The 19704-nt window shown below is 43.2% G+C and overlaps 1 protein-coding gene across 1 annotated transcript in view; it reads right to left on the bottom strand.

Moving 5' to 3' along the window:
- TMC3 (transmembrane channel like 3) overlaps positions 1 to 19704 on the bottom strand; it is a 106331-nt gene that overhangs the window by 72582 nt on the left and 14045 nt on the right. The window contains exons 4-5 of the mRNA XM_040415252.1: positions 19224 to 19305; positions 18418 to 18524 (exon numbers count right to left, since the gene is read on the bottom strand). Coding sequence (XP_040271186.1) covers positions 18418 to 18524; positions 19224 to 19305 — 189 coding nt within the window. The remainder of the gene's footprint in view (positions 1 to 18417; positions 18525 to 19223; positions 19306 to 19704) is intronic.

Genomic DNA, 19704 nt, shown 5'->3' with positions numbered 1-19704 from the left:
TCCACCACCTCAGCCGAAGGGAGCTGTCTGTCATTCCCATCTTTCGCTGGTCCAGGTGCTCCTGCTCCTCCTCCTCGTCAGTCATTCCGTCAGCAATTAATTACCGAAGCGATTGCCAAGAGACAGCAGTATGCTTGCACACATTCAACGGCGCAGAAGCTGAAAGTGCTCCTGTCCAAGTTTCTGGTGCTGCAGTTCCTCCCTTTCCAAGTTGTGGTCTCTACACCTTTCAGAGAACTGATCGCTTGTGCCAAGCCGAGGTGGAGAGTCCCAAGCTGTCTTTGCTAAAAAGGCAGTACCAGCCCTGCACAAATATGTAGAACAGAAGGTGGGCCAGTCCTTCAGCCTGTCAGTGTCTGCCAAAGTGCACGGCAGCGCCGACGTGTGGAGCTGTAACTACGGTCAGGGACAGTACTTGTCCTTTATGGCCCACTGGGTGAATGTGGTTCCTGCACAGCCACACCAGCAACTTGGCCAGGTCACGCTGCTTCTGCCTCCACGTTGTCACACCGTGGGTCCTGTGACAATGTCTGCCTCCTCATCCTCCAACATGTCCTAAGCCTCCACTGCAGGGACAAGGCACAGTGCCCCTACAGCATACCACATGTGCAGGGCACAGCGGTGTCATGCTGTTCTGCAGCTCGTTTCTCTGGGCGAACGGAGTCACACAGGGGAGGAACTGCTCCGTGTCCTTCGTCTAGAAATCAAATCCTGGCTTTCTCTGCTACAACTCAAAATCGGAACCATGGTGACCGACAACGGGAAGAACATGGTGTTGGCGCTGCATCAAGGAGGGCTGAGCCATACGCCCTGCATGGCACACGTGTTCAATCTGGTTGTCAAGAGGTTCCTGAAGTCTTCCACTCATCTGCAAGACATCCTAAAAATGGCCAGGAAACTGCATGCACTTCAGCTACTCATACACCGCAAAGCACACCCTCCTTGAACTGCAGCGGCAGAACGGCACCCCCCAACATAGGCTGATATGCAACGTTTCCACCCGTTGGAATTCCACCCTCCATATGTTGGACCGACTATACGAACAGAGAAAGGCCATCAAAGATTTCTTGATGATGTAAGCGGATAGGGGTACTCCCCTGTGTAACTTCGATGTCAGCCAGTGGCAGCTCATGCGTGACACCTGTCGTTTGCTCAGGCCCTTTGAGGACGCCACATTATTTGTCAGTCGCCAGGACTACGGGCTAAACAACATCATTCCACTGCTTCATGTCCTGGAACAGATGCTGGTAACAATGGCTGGTCAGGGGACTGGAGACGTGGAGCCTAGATCTCATGGCCACATGAGCCCTCTGGGGGCTGAACTGGAAGAGGAGGGGGAGGAGGACATTGGAGCACAGGCAATGTGTAGCCAAATAGGTGGTTTTTCTATTCAGGTGACAGGAGAGGAGGAGCAGGAGCAGCCAGAGGAGCTCCAGGGCCATAAGAAAGATGAGACAGTGGACCCAGACACACCATGGCAGTATGCAGTAAAGATGTAGGCAGGGAGTCCCTCCGAGTCACTTGCGCAAATGGCCCAATGCTTGCTCACTTGCTTGCGTAGTGACAGTCGAATTGTCACCATTCGGCAGAGGGATGACTTCTGGCTCTCTACCTTGTTGGACCCTTGCTACCGGTCCAGAATTGGGGCCTTTTTTACACCTCCTGAGAGGGAGGACAAACTGAACTACTACAGAGACATCCTATGTAGTCAGTTGGCCGCTGCCTATCTGCGCCATCGTCCATCCTCTCGCAGGTTTGACCGGGGGGGGGGGGGGGGCCTCTGCGCTCACGTTCCACTGCCATGTCTGCTGGGGAGGGGTGGGGTGGCAGGAGCAGTACCAGCTCCATCATCATCAGCCTGAGTCTACAGTCGCTGATGAGTAGCTTTCTTCACCTGCATAGTGAAGAAACTACTCACCAGCAGCAGATAGACCTGGAGCAGGACCTGAACCAGCAGGTGGTGGCATACTTGGACAGCCCCCTGCCAAACCACATTGAAGACCCGCTGGACTACTGGGCAGCCAAACTGGATTTATGGCCGCAACTAGCAGAGTTTGCCCTGGAAAAGCTGTCCTGCCCGGCCAGTAGTGTGTCATCAGAGCGGGTGTTTAGTGCAGCGGGGGCCATAGTTACCCCAAGGAGAACTCGCCTGTCCACCCAAAATGTGGAGAGACTGCTCTTTGTCAAGATGAATCAGGCGTGTATCATCCAGGATTTCCAACCACCAATTTCCTGATGCATCAGACTAGATCATCCATGGTATCACACCAACACTTTGACTACCTGCCTCAGCTGCTACTCTGATGCTGCCACCTGCCTGATGCCACACATCTGATGCCAAGTGCTCCTTCTTTCAGCCACCTTCATCAGCGGGTACTGGTATTGCCACCCACCGCCCCACTCTGTCACTGTGTCACTTTGTGGTCTCCTGATGCAGCTGCTGCTGCCATCTCCACACTATGTCACCTTGCCACTCTGTGGTATCATCCTGCTGCTGATGCTGCCTTATCCACACTATGTCACCTTGCCACTCTGTGGTATCATCCTGCTGCTGCTGCCATCTCCACACCACACCACCCTATACCTGTCACAACCCAGGCTTAAGCTTGACAAAGGGTACCGCATTAGGACCCGAAACGTTGCATTAGCCGTAAATGTAATGTGTTTACTACTGCACGAATAAAACTTCAATAGCAACTTCATTTGGTGTGCTGTCTCCGCCATCTTTTTTGGAAAATTAGCCATCTCCTGTAATGACCGACGACACGCACAGGGAGGAAAACAGGGAAAGCCCTGCCCAAGGGAGAGGGAAAGGTGGTGACCCCTAACTCGACTTGCGGCTGGCACCTGACTGCCCTGACGTCCCTAGACGGGTTCCTCACCCGTGCGGCGATCGCGTGCCTAAACCCTGGCTTTCCCTAATATGAGCCCTGGATAGTGAACAGGCCGGTGGGATCGCTAGTCCACACCACTATCACTAAGAGGGAAACACCAGGGAGAGGACAGACAAAACATACAAACACATACACCCAGGTGGGCGACCACAATAAACCAAAAAGGTCCAACAGGGATCTGGAGGGTAGCGTACTGGACCAACTACCAGCAAACGCAGCAACACAGCTCCAGAAGGTCAGAATAGATGTCCAGGCAGGAAGCTCTATCTCTGGCAACCAGAGAAGTGTGAGAGAGAAATAAAAGGAGGTCTGGGAGTGCTGGACAAGGAACAGCTGAGGAGAAGGAGCTACGGATCCCTGAGTGAGCCAAAAGGGTTTGCTAAGCAAACCCAGAAAGCTACCATAAGGAAAACAGCCCTATCTTAAATAGAGCGTGCAGCCAACCGCTGCGACTTCCTGACCCCGGGTATAACGGAGTCAGGCGTGGTCCTCGACACCCTCGTGACATCTCCACACTGTCACCGAGCCACTCTGTGGTATCCTGATGCTGCTTCCACCTCATCAATATGTCATAGGTCCACTCTGTGGACTTCTCATGCTGTTCCCACCCTCCCCTCTTCATAACTGGGCCATTATTTTGCCTTTCGGCCTGGCTGACATCATGATTTATTTGACCTTTCTTCTGATCTGTCAGAAGGAAGGAAAAATGAGACGCACAACGGATCCTGTCTGTGTAGCAGCTGTAAGGCCTGCATGGTCCCATCAGAATTGGCTTATGATTTGGGAGCCAAAAGCAGAGTGGGTACAAAACACAGAAGACATGCAAATATTCCATTTACGTGTCATCTCTGTTTTAAATCCACTCCTGTTTATTTTGGCATTAGCAATAGTGTTCGGCGCGAATATTCGAATCACGAATATTAATCGCGAATATCGGCACTTCGAGATTTTGCGAATATTTAGAATATAGTAATATACACTCACCTAAAGAATTTTTAGGAACACCATACTAATACGGTGTTGGACCCCCTTTTGCCTTCAGAACTGCCTTAATTCTACGTGGCATTGATTCAACAAGGTGCTGATAGCATTCTTTAGAAATGTTGGCCCATATTGATAGGATAGCATCTTGCAGTTGATGGAGATTTGAGGGATGCACATCCAGGGCACGAAGCTCCCGTTCCACCACATCCCAAAGATGCTCTACTGGGTTGAGATCTGGTGACTGTGGGGGCCATTTTAGTGCAGTGAACTCATTGTCATGTTCAAGAAACCAATTTGAAATGATTTGAGCTTTGTGATATGGTGCATTATCCTGCTGGAAGTAGCCATCAGAGGATGGGTACATGGTGGTCATGAAGGGATGGACATGGTCAGAAACAATGCTCAGGTAGCCCGTGGCATTTTAACGATGCCCAATTGGCACTAAGGGGCCTAAAGTGTGCCCAGAAAACATCCCCCACACCATTACACCACCACCACCAGCCTGCACAGTGGTAACAAGGCATGATGGATACATGTTCTCATTCTGTTTACGCCAAATTCGGACTCTACCATTTGAATGTCTCAACAGAAATCGAGACTCATCAGACCAGGCAACATTTTTCCAGTCTTCAACAGTCCAATTTTGGTGAGCTCGTGCAAATTGTAGCCTCTTTTTCCTATTTGTAGTGGAGATGAGTGGTACCCGGTGCGGTCTTCTGCTGTTGTAGCCCATCCACCTCAAGGTTGTGCGTGTTGTGGCTTCACAAATGCTTTGCTGCATACCTCGGTTGTAACGAGTGGTTATTTCAGTCAACGTTGCTCTTCTATCAGCTTGAATCAGTCGGCCCATTCTCCTCTGACCTCTAGCATCCACAAGGCATTTTTTGCCCACAGGACTGCGGCATACTGGATGTTTTTCGCTTTTCACACCATTCTTTGTAAACGCTAGAAATGGTTGTGCGTGGAAATCCCAGTAACTGAGCAGATTGTGAAATACTCAGACCGGCCCGTCTGGCACCAACAACCATGCCACGCTCAAAATTGCTTAAATCACCTTTCTTTCCCATTCTGACATTCAGTTTGGAGTTCAGGAGATTGTCTTGACCAGGACCACACCCCTAAATGCATTGAAGCAACTGCCATGTGATTGGTTGACTAGATAATTGCATTAATGAGAAATAGAACAGGTGTTCCTAATAATTCTTTAGGTGAGTGTATATTTGTAATTTCAAATATTCTAGATTTTTTTTTTTCATCAGTAACCTACCTTCTTGCTCGTGGGCCAATGAGAAGGCTGCAATGTCTTTGTCTGAGCTTAGCAACATCCCTAGCAACCAATAGGAAAGTTGCCTACCCCTTACTATATAAGAACCTCCCCAGCAGCCATTTTCTACAGTTTTTTTAAGTTCTGAGAGAGACAGCAGTGTCATTGCTGTGCTCTGTGCTTTCCACACTACATTAGATAGATAGTTAGATAGCTTATATATATATATAATACAGATAGTTAGTGTGAGATAGTCAGTGTAGGTTATATCCTGATATAGTGTAGCTGTTGCAGTGCAGTGTGTTAAGTAGTGTGATAGGTTCTGCTGTCCATACATACATGCAGACCTGCTAAAATGTGAAGTTTCACGTATTGCGCCAAAATATTCGCATCATTAGTGCCAATTAGTGCAATCGCTAATATATTGGAGCACTGTAACTGCATATAAAGCCATTTTTTATGTTCTGCCATGCGAACCATTTTCTCCAGTCTCAGGAAACTTCTAGCAGCTTGGAAAATATAGCAAAAGTGACCCACGCCTGTATTTCACACGCATTACGTGAATATTACATTGTTTATTTTTCGCAAGCAAGAAAATAATCTCGAATTTGCGAATATATGACGAATATTCGCCCAAATATTTGTGAAATATCGAGAATTCGAATATAGCCCCTGCCGCTCATCATTAATTAGTAATAATGGATTATTGGATTATTGGGCAAATGCTGACCGAATGAAGGCGGATGCTCCACAGACAGGATCCGTTTTTAGTGGGTTATTATTCTAAACTTCTGACGGATCAGAGGAAGGGCAAAATAATTAGTGACGTCAGCACAAACTTACTGCTGACTCCCTCTCCACTCTGTCGGGGGGGGGGGGGGCGCTCTACTTGTATACGCATTTAATAGAACAGGTTCTATAGACATCTATATGGAATCAGCTAGCGACGGTGTAAAAGGACTGTGCTTCTTCTTGACGCTAACATAGACCTGTAAGGTTGAGTTCATACTTTGTTATTTGGCCAGTTTTGGCCCCGTGACTGCCCTAATAAGTGAAGTGTGCAGTGATTCTAAGAGCGACGCCTGTCATTTGCGTGTCATAGGGACTCACAGTATTATTTCACTACTACAGCAGACTCCCTGTGTGTGTTACTGCAAGGCACAATTTTATACACTACTATAAAGGCCCTCAGCAGCCAGGAAATTTATGTTTTTTAACGTAATTCGCCGCAGATTGACCCAAATTTTGCCCAAAAAATTAGACAAACTGGTTAATCGAATTTTTTTAAAATTCGCTCATCTCTAGTCTTTTTTAAAACTTTTTAACAGTTTGTCTTCTACAGCCTTCAGTTTTACTGCATCTGCCGTAACTTCTCAGCAAATCTGTTAGATAGCTGCTCTGATGGCTCAATCTACAGCCCTTATTTCTAGTTCCCTAAAAACTCATAAACACTCAGTTAAGCTCTATTCTTTTGAAACTGATAAGAATTTAGCTTAAATGAAAGTTTATGAGCTTTCAGGAGTTGCTGTTTGACTCCTGGGTCCTGCCGCCTACTAGGGCAGTGCCACTTTGTCACCGCATTGTGCTGCGCCTTTTTGTCAGAGTAGGTCCCACTCAAAGAGGCGACCTTGACGTGGTGAGTGGGCTTATGCCTTTTGATCAAAACGTACACTAATGCCTCTTGTACAGCATGTAGTACACTTTAATATTGTGCTGAGAAGCGAGTTTAATTTGATCTAAGGATAGTATTGTGAATGTACGATCCAGTTCTGTTTTTCTCCCCTTGATATATTTCAGGAGTAATGCGATAAGGGCTATAGACGGAGGTGTCAGAGCAGCTCTCTGATAGATTCACTGAGAAGAATAAGGAACAGTGAAACTGAAAGCTGTAGAAGACAAACTTTTAATAAAGACAAATTGTATAAATGATTTTAGTCCAAGATAAGTAGAATGCAATAAAACCCAAAAAATGCCCCCACTGCATTGTGTCCTATAGCATTTCCATAGTTTAAGGGCTCATGCACACATCTGTATAACGGCTTTTGCACAGAGCCATAGTAGGGCTCCCACAGAGGTACATGGGCCCTCTACTGTACCTCCATATTCCTCAGATTTCAGAATTTTTTCTGTCAGGTGTTGTACAAATCCGACTTCAGAATTGTGCCATGTCCACCAGGCTCCATGTGTTCAGTTGTATTCTCTCATCTGGCACCAGACAGAGTCTGTTCAGCAGCACATGTGCATGACCCATTATCCTTATTGTTTTTGCATGTTAGGGTGGTCTCCATAACTATGTATCATGTTTTGGAGTTCCAGCATTATCTGTGCCGATAGGAGTTTCGCTATATTTAGACCGTATTACATTCTCTGTAAGAGAGGAATGTCTCCTTTTCTATAAAACACCAACATATTTGTTCATTCCCTATTTGTAAGACATCAATCATTATTAGTAGTAAAGGGAGACATAACTCGTCAAACTCAAAGTGACAGGTGGCCACTCCCCTTTTTTCCCCGTGGCCATCTGTCATTTTTCCAGCCAGTCCGGACAAGCCCTAATATGGTATATTCAGGCTACAACTCAATTAAGTTTTAAAAATAGCCTGACTTTCTGTAATTTAATTAAGTTTTAATATGTTTAAAATAAAATGATATTAAGCTTGTATTACCGCTTATTAATCTCTAGCTATCAAAAATATACAGATATAAATATAAAAATATCTAAACTATAAATCTAGATAAATATACAAAATATAAATCTAAAAACTTTATTTACTAGCTTATTTAATAAAATATCTACCCTATTTTATCTATTATCAAAAAATATAAAATATGCTATCTATTTATGTATCCATCCATCTATTTATCTAGCTATCAAAAATATAGAGATATAAATATAAAAATATATAAAAACAATAAATCTATATAAATATACAGAATATAAATATAACAATTTTAAATATTGAGTCATCTTTCTATTTTTTCTGTTATCCATTTTATCATCTATGACATGTATCTATCTAGCTATGTGTCTGTCTATCTATCTTCAAATATCTATCTATTTCTATCTATCTGTCTATCTAGCTATCAAAAATATAAAATACTATCTATCCATCTATCTATCTATTTTATTATATATTACCTATTTTATCTTTCTATCTGTTATCTATCTATCTATCTATCTAATAAATCCAAATAACAAGGCAGCACTCCAACTTCAGGTGAAAAGTTGATGTCCCAATTTATTTCCCAGACAACGTTTCGGCCCACTCAAACGTTGTCTGGGAAATAAATTGGATCATCACCTTTTCACCTGAAGTTGGAGTGCTGCCTTGTTATTTGGATTTATTATACAGTAGAAGAGACGCCTGCCTTCCCTGAGGATTTGCACCCTATTCACCCCGTCTAACTAGGGTGTCCAGACGTCCGGTTTTAGGCCGGACAGTCCGGTTTTCAGGCTCCCTGTCCTCCGTCCGGCGCAGGGCCTGGACGGACACAGGGATGTCCTCCTTTTCAGTAGCTCACGTCTCAGACAGTAGCACTGCGCTGTCTGAGCGTGAGCTGCAGCAACTGACTGAGGCTTCTCTCACCTCCAGTCAGTCACTAGAGCAGCAGATATGGCTCCCTGTGCATGACTGAGGGGAAGAGAAGCACCCCGGCTGCCCCGCTCACCTTCCATTCACAAACTTCTTCCCTCTCCTCCCCCGTGTTTTTTCCCCAGCCGATGGTGGGGGCGTGGCTTCACTGGTTTTGGAGGCGTGGTTTTGGGGCATTGTGGGAGTGGTTCGGGGCATTGTGGGTGTGGTTTGGGCCGGTCCGGCTTTCTAGGGTGAAGCCAGTGGCCACCCTACGTCTAACTGTGCTGCTGCTTTATCTGTGTTTGTGGTTATCTATCTATCTATCTATCTATCTATCTATCTAGCTATATGTCTAACTGTCTATCTATCTATCTTCAAATATCTATCTATCTAACTGTCTATCTGTCCATCTATTTATCTATCTATTTTATCTATTATCTATTTTATCTATCTATTTTATCTATTATCTATTTTATCTATCTTCAAATATCTAACTATCTATCTATCCAACTATCGATCTATCTATCTATCTATGGAGCACTATAAATCTATCTAACTATCTATCTATCGAGCCATCTATCTATCTATTTTATCTATTGGAGCCATCTATCTATTTTATCTATTATCTATTTTATCTATTTTCAAATATCTATCTATCTAGCTATCTATTTATCTATCAAAAATATAAAATAAAATCTATCTATCTAACCATCTATCTATCTATGTAACTGTCTATCTATCTTCAAATATCTATTTATCTATTGATTTAACTGTTATCTATCTATCTATCTATCTATCTATCTATCTATCTGTCATCTATCCATCTTCAAATATCTATCTATCAAAAATATAATACTATCTATCTAACCCAGGGGCGTAGCTAAAGGCTTATGGGCCCTGGTGCAAGAGTTCAGCTTGGGCCCTCCTTCCCTTGTTGGCAAGGGGCAGGGGAGCACATAGCCTTCCTGCTGCCAGAAGCAAACATTGAAAGGGCACCCCCTCAATCTAAATTCTTGACCTAACCCCTTCCCTCCAGCCAGAGATGTAAATTGACCAGCATGCACTTTCTTGCCAGTGTCTTATGTGGCACAAGGATTTTTGGGCCCCCTCAGGCTCCTGGGCCCGGTAGCGACTGCTACCTCTGCACCCCCTATAGCTACGCCCCTGATCTATCTATCTATCTATCTATCTATCTATCTATCTATCTATCTATCTATCTATCTATCTATCTAACCATCTAGACAAAAAGATTAATTTGCTGGGCAGCACTGCAGACAAGGTGAAGAAACGGAGTGCCAGAAGCTGCAGAAACGGTCCACCATCCAAGTAGCAATAAGAACAAAAAATTCCACGACACTTCCAAAAAATAGTATAGAATTGGACGGCGAGCAGAGCAATCATCAGACTGCGCGCTCCAGCCGATCAACGCCTCCCGCAGACGCCGGCCGCACTGCCCACCGTCCGCACCGACCACACCCGAGCACCGTCCGCGCCTTCCATGGAAGGCGTCCAATTCTAGCTCCCCGTTATTGTAACGGGCATAATGTCTAGTTATTTATAAATATGTAATTGTATGGACAAACAGCTGACATAAATATTCATGTGTCAGTTATTCATTTATATCTTAATTTCTAGGAAGAAATAACAGAGAAACAATATAGAGTTCTAAGAAAAAGGAAACAGCCTTGTTATTTTAATGAGGAATAGAAGTATTCAATAAAAAGACACTTCATGAGCGATAACAAGGCCTCTTTAACAAAAATTATTATTAATATTTACATGACGCTTATTAATTTACCACTGAACGTAGTGCTCATACACCTGCTGGTGGATGAATGGGGCATTTAGGACTACATTGTGTTACGCACTCCCGCTCCATTGGCTTTTATAGTGTATTAGCGATCAGTGATGGCCAGTTTGCATTGTTCACCCGCGAACACATGCGGGCTGCCATCTTTTCTCACAAGTCAAGCAAGGCACAGGTAAGCCCTTACCTGTGCCTGTGCCGCGAGCCGGTCTGAAACAAATGCGGTCAGCGGGAGTAGGCAGTTCCGAGAACAGCCCGATGAAGGCCCCCAGCGGCTGTTCTCGGAACTGCCTGCTCCCGGTGACCGCATTTGATTTCAGACCGGCTGTGCCTTGCCGGACTTGTGAGAAAAGATGGCAGCCCGCATGTGTTCGCGGGCAAACAATGCGAACTGGCCATCACTGTTAGCGATGTGATCTAAATTAATCTAGATCTACATTTGCAGATGCTATGGTATCAGATTTTTACCTTCTCATATATATATTTAATATATGGAACCTTTTTCAAGCATTGACAAAATGGTGCAAAAGTGCATGTATAAATACCGCCCACAATATAAATTGAACAATTAAATTGATTAACAAGCGCAGTGTAAATGTGCCCACAATCCATACTAATAAAAGCCCCGTGTGAGTGCTCAAGGCTGGTGTCCGTGTGTGTGTGCCGATTATTGAAGTGCGCATGCGCGGCGCACCAGCCAATCAACACACGACGCACCACACACACCCCGCACTAAAAGGCAGGGAAAATGGCAAAAGGCAGGAACCGAGCTACACAGTGGCGTACTAAGGGGGGGGGGCGCAGGGAGCTGATGTCCCGTCACTCACCACTCAGCTCCCCACGCTCCTCCCCTCCTTCAAGCCTGCGGCGCTCTGAATGGTGAAGCAGGAAGATTTCTCCCCACTCCACCATTCAGCCTGCAGGCGCGGATCGCGCTGCCAGCAAGTGTGTAGGCGGAGCCTGCAGCCAGGAAATCTGCATAAGCCCCGCCCCACACTGTGCTGCAGAGTGATCTGTGTCTGCAGGGAAGAAAGGTATGTGAGCTACAGGAACGGGAGAAGGTGAGTTAGTGTGTTTTTTCTTTTACTACAGAAGGGGCAAAGAGGACTTTATCAGTGTGGATGGGGCAACAGAGGACTTTCTCACTATAGAGGGGGCACAGAGGACTTTATAACTATGGAGAGGGCACAGAGCCAGAGGGCATTACTACAATGAAGTGGGCATTAATACTGTAAAGGGGCACTATGGAGACTTCTACTATGAGGGGGCACAGAGGGCATTACTAGCACAGTGGGTATTACTACTATTAAGGGGGCACATAGAGGTCATTTCAACTGTGAAAGGGGCACAGAGAGGGCATAACTACTTTGAGGGGGCACACATCTGTACAAAACTACTGTGAGGGGGTACAATTTTTTAAAAGTAGGGGGGTGCCAGAGAAAGGACCCGCCCCGGGTGCCAGACACCCTAGGCACGCCACTGGCGCTACAGCCCGACAAAAATAACCTGACAAGTATTCATAAAGGGAGAGTGCAAACAAGACAGTAAAACATGATAATATACCAACTGATGTCAGTATAACACGATAATATACCACACCATGTCAGTATCCTTTGTAATAAAAGCCCTGTGTGCGTGCTCAGGGTGCGTGTCCGTGCATGTGTGCCGATAATTTGAACTGCGCATGCGTGGCGCTCTTAACAATCAACACACGGCGTTCCACTTGCAACCATGCTGCCCACACCAGTGCCAGCAGTCTCAGCCATCAGTCAGTGCCACCAGCCACAGCCACCAGTCACAGTGCCAGCAGTATCAGCCACCAGTCAACGCTCAGTGCCAGCAGTCTCAGCCATAGCCACCAGTCAGTGCTAGCAGTCTCAGCTGCAGTCAGCAGTCTTAGCCACAGCCACCAGTCTCACCCACCAGTCAGTGCCAGCAGTCTCAGCCACAGCCACCAGTCTCAGCCACCAGTCAGTGCCAGCATTTTCAGCTATAGCAAGCACTCAGTGCCAGCAGTCTCAGCCACAGCCACCAGTCAGTTCCCTTGCCATTTAATATAGACTGTTCCTACTAATGTTTATGCACTACTGTTCTATCGCCCGTTATTGTAACGGGCTTAATGTCTAGTATTTCATAAAACATCATTAAATACATAATTAAATATAAATGATATATAAGTGGCTTATGTGCATCATATAAAAATCACATACATACAGTATTTTGTACAGATGATTATATTATGTAATTGATTACATACATAGTGCTCCTGGATCAGGCATTTATTTATAACAAAAACATTCAATAGTTCTACAGTACTGATATATGGGGAATTTCTTGCTGCTCACACCGTGTGAGCCATCATTTGCAAATTGTTGCTATTGGTTCCCTCTGGCCATTTAAAATAGTTGTTTTTGCTCTATTTTATTTTATTTTTTATTATCTGGTATATGGATATGTTCCCATGGTGAACGTCTGTGAACAGGATATTGACCATGGGGGCACTACACTTTGCGGTGATACGGTGTTGTGGAAACCGCACAGCTATCGCCATGCTATACCTATTCTAAATGAGACCCATTTATTTTTTCTCTTTCTTCTATTTAAAAATGTGTTTTTCATCTCAATTTTATTATCTTAGTCCGTGAATTGGTATTTACTTGTATGCTGATCAATTACTTAATGGTTTTCATTTAACATGAACTTATTGTCATACATTTTCTTCTTGGTTGATGGGGATACTCTGTGGAGCGCACATGAGGTCAGGCATCTATACAATATGGTGTCAGTCCTCCCTCTGTTTCGCCTACCCGGGTCTCTGCCGACACCATGAAGTAAATTTGACATAGGTATCATGTAATATCTGGTAATGCGTGCGCACAGTGAGCGCTCACATCTTCAGACGCTGCTCTGTTTGTTTACGGTGCTTCCATGGAGACGATGGTCACGTGACCTTTATGATCACATGATGGTACGCTCTGTCTACTATGTGTTTTCCTTTTACAGTGTTCCTAAGGAGATATGCGATCATGTGACTTTTTGATTTCACATGACCGCTCTCTGGTCTTATGCATACTTCCTGACATGCGCAATCTCTTTTCTGAGACGCCCGACATTTACACTGCGCTTGTTAATCAATTTAAATGTTTAATTTATATTGTGGGCGGTATTTATACAGGCACTTTTGCACCATTTTGTCACTGCTTGAAAACGGCTCCATAGAGAGAACCGAAACGTTGCATCTGGTGTAATAAATACACTATTATTTTGGACGTGCCGTGGAGTTTTTTTATTCTTATTACTAGATAGATAGATAGATAGATAGATGGATAGATAGATAACATATAAATAGATAAAATAGATAATAGATAAAATAGATAGATGACTCAATTGATAGATAGCTAGATAGATAGATAGACATTTGAAGATAGATAGAAAGTTAGACACATAGCTAGATAGATGCATAGATAGAGAAATATATAGATAGACAGATAGATATATAGATCTTTGAAGATAGACAGTTAGACACATAGCTAGATAGATAGATAAAAAAGAAAAGTCAAAGAGAAGCACACAAACAAATTGGCGGTGCAATACCTTCAAAAGACCGGGGACCAAGGTCTCACTAAATATATAGAAAATAGACGAAGGCAGCACTCAAGATAAGTGAAAAAAAGTGGGTGATTTATTAACCCATGTGACAGCAACGTTTCAGCTCTCTATGGAGCCTTTGTCAAGCCATGTTACAATGTGCAAAATCAAGTGCTTATATAGCATACATTATTAAAAATAGTATTTACATAATTAGGTCTCAATATAATTAAAACCAGTGTCAAAATACATAATTCCAAAAACAATTTCATAAACGTGTACATGATTCCATATCAAAGATTCCATAAAAATAATATATAAAGTGCAAAGTGCTAATATTCCATATAAAATTACATTTAGTGCGGTCCATATCATAAAATGACCTTAACTATCATAAGTCCAACCACAAGTGTACATGATTGTGTGATTAAAATTAAATAGGCAATTACAAAATCTCACATGTAGCTCGAGACGGTAGGACCTGGTCGGCATTGTGTAAAGTGTACTGCGCAGGCGTCAAATGCTTGTCTTCCCGCGAGACTAATATTTTACCTGAAGGACATACGATACCACAACCAAGATGGCGACCCGGCAGTAAGAGTACTGCGCACACTCCAGCCCACAAAGAGGTGGATGCGCTTCTCAAAATCACATGATTGCGGCACATGACCGTCACCCACTCCATCTTTCTTCACTCCATACTCCATGGTGAATTTAACATGCTGTGGATATCACCTGAATTTGATGATGATATACTGTATAAGGGCTGTGAATCAAATTCAGGTGATATCCACACCATGTTAAATTCACCATGGTACACTCATCACACCAATCACGGCCAATGTTAAATTCACCATGGTACACTCATCACACCAATCACGGCCAAGATTCACAACCAGGGGGCACAGAGTAACCCCCCAGGGGCCACCCGGCTGAGTACAATGCACCCTATTAGGATCAGGGGATGCTAATGTCACTGTGACATGACCACGAATCCCCGTCCTAGTCCTGGATAAATCTGCCCCATATTTGAAAATAACATCCATCCTCAAAAGGCTTTACATTTAAATCAGAGGCAATCAGCCTCATCGCCATCACCCCCATGTATAAGGGCTGTGAATGAGGGTGAAGATGGTGATCCGCTATTTGCCCAGTTCGTGATTTCTGCCTACATTCCTCTATGGGGTTAACAGTATGGAGTGAAGAAAGATGGAGTGGGTGACGGTCATGTGCCGCAATCATGTGATTTTGAGAAGCGCATCCACCTCTTTTTTTTTATTTTAATCACACAATCATGTACACTTGTGGTTGGACTTATGATAGTTAAGGTCATTTTATGATATGGGTCGCACTAAATGTAATTTTATATGGAATATTAGCACTTTGCACTTTATATATTATTTTTATGGAATCTTTGATATGGAATCAAAGGCTTCATAGAGAGCTGAAACGTTGCTGTCACATGGGTTAATAAATTACCCCCCTTTTTTTTTACTTATCTTGAGTGCTGCCTTCGTCTAATTTTCTATATAGATAGATAGATAACAGATAGATAGATAGATAGATAGATAGATAGATAGATAGATAGATAAAATAGGTAATAGATAAAATAGATAGATGATAGATAGTTATATAGATAGATAGTATTTTATATTTTTGATAGCTAGATAGACAATAAAATTAACAAGGCTGTGCATTTGGAGAGGACACAGACAACAAGATCAAGTCGCATCCCCTTTGTCTCGCACTACTCTCCCTTGGGTTTTAAAATAAATAGTGACATTTTAAGGAGACATTAGCCCATTTTGGGCAGTAATTTTAGGCACATTCCTGAGTTTAACAATCCTCCTCTTATGTCCTACCGACGTACACAAAATATTAAGGATCAACTAGTACGGGCGGATATATGTACTAAGAGGTTTTATACCGGTCCTACTTTGGCGCATCAAAAACGGGTTGCAACTTGCTACTCATGTCACAATTGTGTAAACTGTTCCCTGATGCTCAAGGTCACTTCTTTTACGCACCCAAACACAGGGTTGGAGTACACAACTAAACATTACTTAACTTGTGACTCTACATATGTTGTGTATTTGCTTGAATGTACATGTCGTCTCCTGTATGTAGGGGAGATGACATGTGTAGCTGCCCAGCTAAGACCTGTCCTAGGTTGCTAATATAGCTTATATGTGTATACAGCTAGACCTGCCAATAACCTTAATACAGTTCCCATGTTTATAAGTTAAAGACAAAAGCAGAGTTATTTACAGTGACTTCATGTTTGGATGTCATGTAATAGTTATATTTTGTGTTCACAGAAGCAGAAAAGATAATATGCCTTTAAGATTCATTATATAATGTAAGGTAAGCTCAATGACACAGCAGACACAACAGAAAGCATAGAGCTAAACTCTTGTTGCTAGGCAGGAGTCTAGACCAATCACAGCCAGCCTACACACAGCAGGAATCTTGGCCAATCACAGCCAGCCTCACACACAGCCTGTGTGGGAAATTTCCTAGCAGGAGCTGCTAGAAATTATTATTCACCAGAGAGAAGCTGAACAGACATTAACTCAACTAAGAGCTGTGTTTTATGGAAGCAGAGGCCAAAATAGGTATTTAAAATAGTTACATAATGTTCCTACTGTTAATATAGTGATTAGAACTAAACCAGTTATATGTGTGTTTACTTACAGTTCCACCAACTGCAAACCACAAATTCAATTGCAAACTACAAAGTTCACATACAAATTCAAATTCCATATTGCAATCCAAATTGCATACAACCATACCAGATCATACTCAACCAATCTTCAAATAGTTACTGATAATTGCATACTGCAAATTGCGAACAAATTCAGCAAGTGAACTAATAGTTCGACCTCAGATATACTTAACAGAGAGATCATAAAGTGCTTAAATAACTTAAAGTGAGAGTACAGATACTCAAGAGAGAAATATATCCACCATTTTATGTTGAATGACAAGATTGAACAGTTGAACCACCATCTTATGCATACCGCCATTTTGTGATATCTTTTCAACACGTTTTATGTACATGGACTATCTGCTGCGGAGGTGGCAGTGTTATATATGAAGAAAGGTTGAAGTTAATAAAGAAGTTATTTCAAGCATTTGGCGTGCTCTTTAAACCTACTGTTTCCATAGAACGGCGCTAGAGGAATTTCAGAGTAATAGATAGTCTGGTTAGACTAAAGTCAGAGATATCAGAATTGTTCTAATGCCACAGCGCAAAAGGCACTTCATAGTGCTGCGCCTGCCACAACATGGGACGTCAAAACAAGGCTCAACCAACACAGGTACACGATTCGTGAAAATAAACTGGATCTATCAGTGTCTAAACACTTCACTGAAGCCAAACATACTGAGAAGGATTTACATTTTAGGATTATTGACCAGGTGGTCATGCCTAGACGTGGTGGTGATAGAACTGTTCTACTTAAACAACGTGAACTTTATTGGATTTACCAACATTGAAACCAAAGGGATTGGGTGGGTGGTTTAACCTCATATTATCAAATGGGAACCTAGTCCGGTACCTGTAATGTATACGTAAAGAACAGTGCTCTATACATCTAATATAGCGGCTTCGTTGAGCGAAGTGCGCATGCGCCGGCCTGATGCGCACTTCGCTCAACGAAGCCGCTGCCAGGAGTCAGCATGGGCGCATCTGGCTGAGCCTAGTGCGCAGGATCTGGCAGAGGGACTGGGAGGATTGCAGAGGCGGCACTGAGCTGTACAAGGCGGCGCTGAAGACAGGGAAGGCGGCACTGAAGACATGGAAGGTGGCGCTGAAGACAGGGAAGGCGGCGCTGGGCACCGGACGGCGAGGGGTGCGGCCGGGCACCCTATATTAACGGACCTCCCCTTGGGCACCTTAAGTAAGTGATTGACAGGTTATAAAAACCTGTTTTTTGGGCAAATAGAGCCACAGTGAGGTTTAATAAGGCCAGCTTAGGATTCTTCTTATTAGTCTGGACATGAGCACATGTTTAGGTTAGAGGGGTTAAATCTGATGACAGAATCCCTTTAATACAAGCTTAATATCATTTTATTTTAAACATATTAAAACTTAATGAAATTACAGAAAGTCAAGCTATTTTTAAAACTTAATTGAGTTGTAGCCTATATATACCATATTAGGGCTTGTCCGGACTGGCTGGAAAAGTGACAGGTGGCCATGAGAGAAAAAGGGGAGTGGCCACCTGTCACTTTGACGAGTTATGTCTCCCTTTACTACTATTATTGTCTGTCAACACAACTTTATATCCATATGAGCCATACCTCTGGTAACACCACAAAGGCTCCTGTCATAATTGTAAGGACAATATTGATTCCAAATAACCATCGTAAAAAGATAAAATATGAGGCAACACCTGAGCCAAAGTGACCTGAAATAACAAAATAAAATGTTATAGAGGATTAACATATCACTAAGGCTACTTTCACACTGGCGTTTTGAATTCCGTTTGTGAGATCCGTTTCAGGGCTCTCACAAATGGTTCAAAACGGATTAGTTCAGCCCCAATGCATTCTGATAGGATAAGGATCCGTACAGAATGTATCAGTTTGGCTCCGTTGCGCCTCCATTCCGCTCTGGATGCGGAGCCAAACGGATCCGTCCTGACTTACAATGTAAGTCAATAGGGACGGATCTGTTTTCATTGACACAATATGGTGCAGTTGAAAACGGATCCGTTTTGACTTAGACTTTTTTTTTAAAAGAATAATGCAAACGGATCCATTCTGAACGGATACAAGCGTTTGCATTATAGGTGCGGATCTGTCTGTGCAGATACCAGACAGATCCGCACCTAACGCAGGTGTGAAAGTAGCCTTAGCTAGAATCTTAATAAGGAATGCAAGACCCTGCCAGTATAATGTCATCGAGCTTAACATACTTGTATGCCTTATCTGCTACTATAGTTAACTGCATGGTGTAGTGCTGTGATGACCATTCTGAGGGCGGCAAATAGTCCTCTCTTGTGGATTATTGTGGAATTACGGCAAGTTCTCTATTTTTATTAGGGCATCTGTGAGTCATATAAGTCAATGAAACAAAAATGTAAGTCACAGTTAAATATACTTACTCTCAATCTTCTTTATTCTCATTTCCCATGGAATAAAGAGCACAACAAAATTGTAGGACAGGCGACTAAATTTTCTCCAAAGCTGCAGCAAAAAATAATGTATATTCAGTCACCTGAAATACTGTCATTAAAATGAATACATTGTATGAATGGATTATCTGTTAAACAACATAATTTTACAGATTAAAGGCCTGAGGCACATGGGGGAGATTTATCATATTTCTATGGCACTTTCCCAGTGTAAAAAAAGTTGCAAACTCTGGATTTGCAACATTTAAACATTATTGCTCCTAAATCTTGGCACAAGTGACATATCTACACGGCCCTTTTCTAAAAGGGGACATGATGGGGCCTTCGCCAATATTTATCAATATTTACACCAGTTTTCTGGACTTAATGATGACTGAAATCTATGCCAGCTACGCGCTGGCATAGATATCAATCTGTTTGTATGGACTCTTGGAGGATGCGCTTAATTTAT

The sequence above is a fragment of the Bufo bufo genome, chromosome 1, assembly GCF_905171765.1.
Source record: "Bufo bufo chromosome 1, aBufBuf1.1, whole genome shotgun sequence".
NCBI classification, from domain to species: Eukaryota; Metazoa; Chordata; class Amphibia; order Anura; family Bufonidae; genus Bufo; species Bufo bufo.
Note: the sequence above shows the minus strand (reverse complement) of the source record. Positions and strands in the feature narration are given on the sequence as shown.